General features: G+C 47.6%; 1 protein-coding gene across 1 annotated transcript; it reads left to right on the top strand.

Annotated features, from left to right (window-relative positions):
• The first annotated feature begins 495 nt into the window (after positions 1-495).
• Positions 496-9,217, top strand: ZSCAN25 (zinc finger and SCAN domain containing 25). The gene is made up of 5 exons (XM_029946897.1): positions 496-547; positions 3,131-3,546; positions 4,741-4,942; positions 5,610-5,701; positions 7,645-9,217. Exons 2-5 carry the CDS (start codon positions 3,160-3,162, stop codon positions 7,804-7,806), a joined length of 843 nt encoding a protein of 280 aa, XP_029802757.1. The 5' UTR covers positions 496-547; positions 3,131-3,159; the 3' UTR covers positions 7,807-9,217.
• The last annotated feature ends 505 nt before the right edge of the window (positions 9,218-9,722 follow it).

Below are 9,722 nucleotides of genomic sequence, written 5' to 3'. Positions count from 1 at the left end.
CTTAGGTGGCCGCCAGGCTCGTGCTCCCACTGCTGGGAACACTCACCTCATTTTTTGGTCCACCCTTCAAATCTGGGCTGAGGGGCCGGCTCCTCTGGCCGACTTCCTTCTCCTAGTTACAAGGGTCGAGGCCCCTCATATGTGAACCTATAATGTTCGGTGCTTCCTTCCGTCTCCCATGGCCCCTGAGCCTCGCACGCGAAGAGCAGAATGTGTACATGGTGACTGACGGACTCTAAATCCCCTTGAGGGAGGCTTCATGTCCGGTAGTATGTTTGGAGGGACATCCTCACCGAGAGGAAGCAGATGCAGAGGCACGGAGGTGCCAAAGGGCCTGATGGCTTCGAGTCTCCAGGGGATGAGTTAGTCTGGGAGAGCTTTCAGGCATAGCGCCCGGGGACCAGCAACCATCGAGACGCACGGACCGCCCAGAGTCCTAGAGAGGAAGCGGAAGGGACTCTCCTAACGCACCTGTCTGACAGCATCCGCGGCCCACTTCCGGTCTGCTGAGGGTAGGGACCAGGTCGTCGCTGCTCAGGGGCTGAGGGTGAGAGCTGGTTTGGGGGCGTCGCGGGGTGTCGGGCGGGCGAAGGTGTTGGGACCGTGTTTCGGTGCGGCTGCGGGTCGCGGAGGCGGCGGCGGTGGCGGCCGGGCTGACACAGTGGGCGGCGCTTCTCCTCGGAGCTGCCTCCCGCGGCACCGAGGCCCGGCGGGCGCGACCCGCGGTGGGGGTGGGGGTGGGGGCTCAGGTGGGAGCGAGGTTGGTCACCCCCGGCCAGGGTTACCTCAGCGGGAGGCGTCCATGAGACCTTGAACCAAAGCAGATCTCTCTGAAAATCGAAAGTAGTCATTTTAGAGCAAGACGTAGGACACTCACTTAAAGAATGGCTTCTCTTTAAGCCTTCTCTTCTCGAGGTGCCTGGAATGAACCTTTCTTGCCTTCCGGGAATCTGGTCGTCGGTGACACACAGGTTAACATTTGCGTTGTAGTGCGGCAAATGCGATAGGGGTGTGAAGAAATGCAGTAGTTAGTCGTGAGAGAGAGATCTCAATAGATGCAGCAAAATGAAAAATGAATCGACTGAAAATGTAAAATAAGTTTAGGAAGGATATAGAAGTACACAGACGCCTAGTAGAGTATTAAATAGAAGCTTTGGACGTGCCTCCTGCCAGTTGCTTATTCTCTGTGGCATTAAGAGTGGTCTTCCCCTCTAAACATGGAGCCCTCTTCCTCTCTTTGGACTCCCAGGCTTGTCTTCCCAGTCTACATCCCACCCACCCCCAACCTAAACCCATCATAAAATTAAGTAGTACCCATTGTCTAAGCTACTATAAGCCTCTTCTTCCTTTTTTTCAATTTTTAAATCTTTATTCAATTTCGAGAGAGCGTAAGTGGGGGAGGGGCAGAGAGAGAAGGCTACAGAGGATCACAAAGGAGCTTCGCGCTGACTGCAGCGCTGGATAGGGGCCTCGAAGGGCTCAGTCTCATGAACGGTGGGATCATGCATGACCTGAGCAGTCAGACTGTCAACCTTCTGAGCCACCCAGGCACCCCAAACCTCTTTTTCATGAGTACTTGAACCTACATTGACCTCTCATTTTGACTTCCCATGTTTCTCATCTGTACCATTATCTTTTGTGAGGCAGACCTTGGCCAGCCATCTAACGTCTTATATGTTCAGTTTCTTCTTTGAAATGTAGAGGGAGGTGCGCCTGGGTGGCTCAGTCGGTTGAGTCTCCGACTTCGACTAGGGTCATGATCTCGGGGTTGGTGGGTGGGTTCCAGCCCAGAGTTGGGCTCTGTGCTGACAGCTCAGAGTCTGGAGCCTGCTTCAGATTCTGTCTCCCTCTCTCTCTGCCCCTCCCCTGCATGCACTCTTGTCTCTCTCTCTCTCTCAAAAATAAATAAGTATTAAAAGAATTAAAAAGTAAGAAAAGTAGGGGGAATAATAATCCCTATACACAATTGTTATTGAGTATTAAATGAGAATGTGTGTTCACAGACTTTCTAAATGATAAAGCCTACACAGCTTTATTTTAATCAATTATAATGATCGTGGGTCACTCTCTTGTTTTCTTTAGGCTAAGCACACGGTCACATCTAAGCCACCAGTAAGCCTCTAAAATATGTCTTGACTTTTTCTGCATCTTTGCCACCATCCTGATCACCTCCTGCTTCGGTCACTGTTAAGTGCTGCTCCTTTCTTTATCTCTCTAACTTTTTCTCTGTTGACATATGACAGGCAAAATGACCTTTGTGAAACATGTGGCTCCCCACTAAAATAAGAAGATTAAGCTGTGATTCTTCATGTGTCCCAGTTCCTGGATAATCTGGTTCTGTCTGCCTCTGTCACTTTTTCTCGTGCAGCTCTGTCCCTCACTTAATTTTGCTGAAGCTGCACCGCCATTTGTCTTATTCTCACACACGTGGAGTAATTTCTGGCCTCAAGCCTGGTGCCTGGAAAAATCGTTGAATGACTGGCTCATTCTCATCCTTTGGGTCTTAGCCTGAGTGTCATCTCTTCAGAAAAGCCTCTTTAAGTTTATTCTTCCCTTATTAGCAGACTATCCTACACATTTCCTTTCTAGAAAGTATCTCTATTTATAATTTTAATTTATTTGATTTTATGTGGTTTTTTTTTCTGTCTGTTGCACTAGTATATGAGTTTCAAGGGGCAAGTGACTTGTTTCTCTTGTTCTATATTAAGTTTCTAGTTTCTGCAGGCCTGGCATATATATTTGTTGAAAGTGTTAATTCTTACAGTGCTGGAAGAGTAGGCTTTGGCAACTGATCTACTTATAACCTATTTTATATTCTCTGATTTTAGTGTTGTCTCCCTAATGAGATCCTTCACTGTTTGTGCGTATAAAATAAACCCTCAATGTTTTTCTACACATAATAGGTGGTAGTAGCAAATACTGAATTGAATTGACATGATTTTCCAGATATCCATTCAGTCTTTTGAAAATGCTTCACAGAAAGTAATTATCATGCTCTCCAGCAGAATATGCATTGCTGTAGACACAGAACTGGGATGGACTGATTAATGTAGACACGGAACTGGGATGGATTGACCTTTCCTTTGTCTCATTTATGCTGCCATTATAGTTTGTCTCATCTTCCCAATAGACCCTCAGTCTTCTGGGAAGAGTGTGAAGATGCTAAAGGAGCGTCCAGGGATGGCAGAAGACCCTCAGCAGCAGATGGGTGTTCCTGTGGTAAAGCTGGAGAAAGAGTTGCCATGGGGCAGGGGAAGGGAGGACCCTAGTCCTGAGACTTTTCGTCTGAGATTTCGGCAGTTTCGCTACCAGGAGGCAGCTGGTCCCCAGGAAGCCCTCAGGGAACTGCAGGAACTCTGTCGCCAGTGGCTAAGGCCTGAGCTGCACACCAAGGAGCAGATCCTGGAGCTGCTGGTGCTGGAGCAGTTCCTGACCATCCTACCACGGGAGTTCTATGCCTGGATTCGGGAGCATGGCCTGGAGAGTGGCAAGGCTCTTGTGGCCATGGTGGAAGACTTCACAGAGAAAACATTGGAGGCCAAGGCGGTGGGTGAGAAGGGGGTACCTGGGTCTTGTTTTATTGGTGTGGTAATAAAAGATTGAAAGAATTGAAAGGTTTGAAGAAGCAGTGGGAGTAGATGTGGAGTGGTGTACAGTCTCCTTCCTCTGCTCCTGGACTCCCTGAGGTACTTTTTGGAGGGCAGTGGAGCTTTCAGGAATGAAGCCATTCCCAGGGAAGATGCAGGACCTGTACAAGGGCTGTTAGTTTCCTTTCTGGTCATCAGGACAAAGGCCTGGATATAGTTCCTTTGTGAGCCCTAGGCCCAAAGAAGGCAGTTGTGACCAATTTGAAGATCCCTCATAAACTCATTCTCTTTGGGCAGAGGTGCATGTGGAAAGTGGGGAATTCCAATTGGGTGAATATTATGACTAACAATCATTGTCTGGACGGTGCTGTTTCCATATCTGGGTTGTTGGCTCAAGTGGCTCACATTAGCGATTCTGTGGTGGTGGTCTGGTGACACCAGGTAACTGCATCTCAGATGTTTCCCTGGGACTCTGGCCATGTGTCTGTTACTCTTTGGTGTAGTCACCTTATTGTTGGCTGGGAAAGAAAGTAGGACTGAACGTTACTGTTTGCTTGCAGGTGACCATCTTTCTTCACTTTATTCTTCCTTTTCCTACTGCAGTTACCCCTGACTTCCTCTGTAATCCTAAGAATGGTTTTTTATTCCCAATTCAGGAGCTTAAAAGTAGACCAAGAAGGGCCTGTTTTTGTGAGTGTGTCACAGTATGGGTTGTCCTGATTTTCCTCTCTATTTTTAGAGCAAGGTTTTCTTACTAGCTAATTTAATGCAGCATCAAGACTTTGTATTTTTTACTTTCAGCATTTATAATTGGGAGATTTTTTTTTTCCTAGGAGGGAGCATTTTGGGGTAAAGTTGTCAACCAAACTATATTTAGCCTCTCTGTGATATTATTCCTGGTGGAATTTGGTCAGTATTGAGGCTGGCCAGAGGGACCCTTGCAAAAGAGCATGGACACATAACGGTTCCTCAGAGCCTGATAAAGAGAGGTTAACCTTATTTTCACCTCACTGACATCCTGGGGAAGAGCTGAACCAACTTTGTCCTCCTCTTTTTTGCAGTTGGAATGGTTCTTTTCTTGGTTCTCATTTAGGTTTTAATTCAACTCCCTCACCCAGGCCTCATTCTAATAGGTGTTGGGGACTCTTCTTAGGTTCCGTGTCACATGCAGGGTGAACGGGAGGAGACAGCACTTTGCAGAAGCCCTTGGGAGCCAGGTGTCCACCTGGCGCCAGTGGAGGTCAAGCCCGAGTGGGGGATGCCCCATGGGGAAGGAGTTCAAGGCCTAGACCAAGGCACTGAAGAGCAACTCAGTCAAGACCCTGGAGCTGGGACACAATCCTTCCAAGAGCAAGGTAAGATGTGAACAGTGAAGAAGTAAGGATGCAGAAAACCATGCTTTGTGACCGCTCCTTTACAAGCCCAGCAACTGATAAATTAAGTTCCTGTGAGCTGTTAATTATGAGTTTTTCTGATTATTTCCTTGATTTCAGTAGGAAACAGATGAGGTGAAATTGTTTTCTATACCTTGACGCTCTGATTTCTGCAGGGGATATCTGGGATTGTGCTCTCTTACCATTTTTCCTCTTCTTTCCCTTACATCCCTTCTAGAAATCTCCGGGGAATATGCAGGTGACATATAGGGGTATTTTTTAGGTGGGCAGACAAACCATATCCCCAAAAGTAATGTGTGACTTCGTTGTGTTACTGAATCTCAAAGAGGGTTATTCTCAGAGTATAACCAGAGAGCATGAATAGCCTTCAAGGGGCAGGGCATATTGGGTCGGGACCATCTGACCAGTTGAGAACAGGGTAGGTCTGTGTGGAGTCTCCTGAAGGTTCCTGGGTTCTGTGTGTCAGGCGGTGGATACCTTTGAACAAGCTAACTGCAAGACAGCACTAATCTTTCTCATGCTTCCCCCCCCCCCCCCCCCCCCCCCCCCCCCCCCCCCCCCCCCCCCCCCCCCCCCCCCCCCCCCCCCCCCCCCCCCCCCCCCCCCCCGCCGCCCCTCCTTTGATTAGCTCTGCCAGTTCTTCAGGCTGGTCCTGGTCTCCCTCCAGTGAACACCAGAGACCAAGAGATGGCAGCTGGGTTCCTTTCAGCTGGATCTCAGGTGAGCTGTACCTCTGCCCTTCTGGGGATCATGACACTGTTTTGAGTGAGGTTCACCTTCCCCAAGTTTCTTTGCACAACAAAGCACTGTCCGCAAATTGAATTATTGTACCTTTCTTGTTCTGATGGATATGACAGCTTTGTTTTCTCCAGTTTATTGTCCTCATTTGCTAACTTGAGTTGAGCCTTATGCCTTAGGGCCCAGGCATAAGGTTCAATTCACTTGTTTTTATTGCTCTGTGACTTTTTTTTTATTGACTCAGTATTACTTTTTACTGAGAAGGAAGACATTATTATTTTTATTTTTTAATGTTTATTTTTGAGACAGAGAGAGACAGAGTGCGAACAAGGGAGGGGGAGAGAGAGAGGTAGACACAGAATCTGAAACAGGCTTCAGGCTCTGAGCTGTCAGCTCAAACCCACGAACTGCGAGATCATGACCTGAGCCGGAGTCAAATGCTCAACCAACTGAGCCACCCAGGTGCCCCAGAAAGACATTATTGATAGAAACCCCATAAGCTTGATCTAGGCAGTGGTGGTTGATTAAGAAATCAATAACCCTTTGTAAATAGTCTTTATGGATACGTTTGCTGTTGCTCTTCCTTGGGACCCTTTCCTCCTCCCATGTCAGCAGGAGTGTAGCTGACTTAGGATTGGGGACTCCCTGGAACACTGAGCCGAGTGGTCCCTCTGGCCTCTACCACAGCTACATAAGGATTTGGCCTTGTTTGACTTCTTTGCTTGCACAAATGGGGGTAATGAGTACAGTTGGGACACTTTTATCATGTCTGCTGGGTGTTGAGTGTTACCAGGGAGGTGGGAGATTTCCAGTGTGGCACCTGGGGACAGTGAGTTTTTTTTGTCTTATTTTTATTTTGAGAGAGAGAGCAGGGAAGGGGCAGAGAGAGAGAGATTGAGAATCTGGGTTCAGTGTGGAGCCCAACACGAGGCTCGATGTGGAGCTTGAACTCATGAATCATGAGATCATGACTTGAGCCAAAATCAAGAGTTGGATGCTTAATCACCTGAGCCACCCAGGTGTCCCAGGGACAATGAGTTTTAAAGTGAAGAGTTCTTATAGAAGGAAGGTAGAAGAAGGAAGGGGGGTCATTTGGCAGAAAAAAATAATGACTCAAGTCTGTTCTAGCTAAAGCACTGTTTGGGCAAGGTTTATGCCTGTGCCATTTCCTACTGCTGTTTTCCTAGCATGTGTTTTGGAGGAGATGAAGAAAGATAGCATTTTTTAACTTTTTCAGACCAATCTGTTTTGCTATAATAGTTCTTCATGGTGTTGTGAATGATACTGAACTTATTTTATTTTACTTTTTAAAATGTTTATTTATTTATTTTAGAGACAGAAAGCACACGTGGGGGAGGGACAGAGGGAGAGGGAGTCACAGAATCTGAAGCAGGCTCTGCACTGTCAGCTCAGAGTGTGATGTGGGACTCGAACCCACGAACCGTGAGATTGTGACCTGAGCTGAAGCCAGATGCTTAACCAACTGAGCCACCCAGGTGTCCAATACTGAATTTATTCTAATACAACATTGATCTGAAGACAAAGCCTGCCCAAATAGTTACTTCCCTCTGAGGGAAGATCAGTTTTAGATGAAGGGATAAATAGCTCTGCGTCTTGATCAAGCTTGTGGATTGAGCAGAGGCAATTGAAAAGCAGGAATTGGGTGCTGTGGTTGTTAGGGTACAAGCTAGGTGGCTGCAGCAGAGACTCGGAAATATGGTAGCTCAGACAAATCCATTACTTCCCTGTCATGAAACTGTCAAGAGGTAAGGATTTTTGCTCCAAACACCATCTAGGGATCTGGTTCCTTCCATCTTCTTGCTCTGTTCTTCCCTAGCATGTTATTCCCTGTGTTTGCTTCTGCTTTTAGACTCTTCCTACTTTGGGATTGTTTCTTTATCCATAGCAATCTGATGTTGTTTCAGGGGTTGGGGCCGTTTAAAGATATGGCCCTGGCCTTCCCCGAGGAGGAGTGGAGGCATGTGACCCCAGCCCAGATAGACTGCTTTGGGGAATACGTGGAACCCCAGGACTGTGGGGTCTCACCTCCAGGTAAGACTGTTTCCATCCCAAAGGTAAGAAACTGAGGAGTTTTGAAAGCTACAGGTCAAGGTTCTTGCCCTTGCCCTAGATTTCAGAATCTGGTGCTACTGACCAAGGAAGGCAAGTAAATGAGTCCAAGGAAAGAGCATGGACCCAGGGTTTAAGGAGCCGGGTATGTATTCTCCTGTCAGAAGAGCTGACGAGGAGGCAAGAAAACACAAGGTAGTTGTTCTGGCTGTGTTGAGACAGGTTGGTCATCACGATTCCTGGAGCACCTACTCTGTCTGTGACCGAAGATTACCCACCCAGGGTAGAAAGCGAAAGAGCATCAAAAGATGATCCTCAGATCTCGTTCCCTCAGCACGGATTTACTGAGTGCCCCTCGGACTCTGGTTTCAACTTTGCAGCTTTGTGTTGGGGCAGGACTAACAGCAGGGAAGCCTTCGGAGTGCGAGGCATGTGTATAGAGGACAGACAGATGGTCGATGTGGGCCCCTGTCACAGAGCAAGCAGAGCCTGGGCTGGGCCTTCTCAGGTGGTGGCCAGATTTTACCTGGGGTTGGAGCTGGGAGGGTGAGACCATGATGCACATGGAAAGTGCTCAAAGGAGGAGCAGCAAGAGAAGGGGGGAGAGTGAGCTTGGGGAAGTACAGGGAGAGGCCCTGGCGAGGAAGCCTGGGAGAGTGCTGCGGGGGCTGGAGACTCCCAGAATGGAGGTATCTCTGCGGGTTGGAGCGGGGAAGGAAAAGAAACGTCACTGATTACGGTCCTTTCCTTTGTTCCCTCTGCTTTTCATAACTTTCTGAGTTATGTACTGATTGCTCATTTGTCCTGACTCCACCCCATCTGGCCTTTTTTCATCTTGAAATATGTTTAGAGATGAGTGACAATATCACTGTACTGCCTTTAGCGCATCAGAGAACCCGTTCTTGCTCCACCACTTCCTAACTGTGACCTTTCTAGGCCTCTGTTTCCTCATTTGCAAAACGGGGACATTCATAGAGCTCTCATGGCGTCGTGAGGATTAAGTGAGATAATAAATCTAAACATTTGGTGAATATGGTAGTGTTAAGATATTTTTATTAGCTATACAAATATTAATTTCTTTATGAGTCAATCAACATTCATTTATTTATTTATCCAAAAATATTTATTTCACACTAATTATGTGGCCAACACTCTGCCGGTCACCCTGAAGAGTTAAAGGCACTTACCTTTGCAATCTTAGCAGTTCATATGAAGAGCCCAAGTACATGGAATGATGGTCATTATGGAGTAGTGTAAGGGGTCTTAGAGGAGGGGCTAAGTAGACCTGGTTCCACGACAGGGATGTTACACCATGGCAGTGATATGAGTGGCCAAAGGATGCCAACCTATGTTACAAAAGATATAAGACTTCTTTTTTTTTAATTAACAATTTTTAAATGTTTATTTGTTATTGAGAGAGAGAGAGAGACAGAGTGGGAGTGGGGAGAGGGGCTGAGAGAGAGAGGGAGACACAGAATCTGAAGCAGGCTCCAGGCTCCAAGCTGTCAGCACAGAGTCCAATGTGGGGCTTGAACCCACGAACCGTGAGATCATGACCTGAACAAAAGTCGGACGCCTAACCGACAGAGCCGTCCAGGTGTCCTGAGATGTGAGACTTCTGTAATGGTAGAGGATGTGGAAACCCTCAGACATAACTGTATTGTTCAGGAGGTCTTGCAATAGCCCTCAGATGGTGATGGTACCAGTATTCTAGTGCCTTGATCCCCCTCAGGGACCAACCTCTGCCCGTGATGCTGCTGTGTGCTGGAAGGATTCTGCCCTCCCTTCCCAGAGGGTTTTTATACCTGCACCCCCACCTCCACCCCCACCATCTGACTGTTCTAGAGATTGGTTGTATGTTTGTGCTCCTCTTACTGTTTCAAACAACCCAAGCACTTTCCTACGTGTTTATGCTGAGTCTGGGTGGGCCAAG

The sequence above is a fragment of the Suricata suricatta genome, chromosome 8, assembly GCF_006229205.1.
Source record: "Suricata suricatta isolate VVHF042 chromosome 8, meerkat_22Aug2017_6uvM2_HiC, whole genome shotgun sequence".
Classification (NCBI taxonomy): Eukaryota; Metazoa; Chordata; class Mammalia; order Carnivora; family Herpestidae; genus Suricata; species Suricata suricatta.
This window is presented reverse-complemented; position numbering and strand designations above follow the sequence as displayed.

Coding starts and splice junctions, on each gene's coding strand:
- ZSCAN25 (XM_029946897.1), top strand. CDS start 3,160: ATGCTAAAGGAGCGTCCAGGGATGGCAGAAGACCCTCAGCAGCAGATG. Junction 3,547..4,740: donor AAACATTGGAGGCCAAGGCG/GTGGGTGAGAAG, acceptor GACTCTTCTTAG/GTTCCGTGTCACATGCAGGG. Junction 4,943..5,609: donor ACAATCCTTCCAAGAGCAAG/GTAAGATGTGAA, acceptor TCCTTTGATTAG/CTCTGCCAGTTCTTCAGGCT.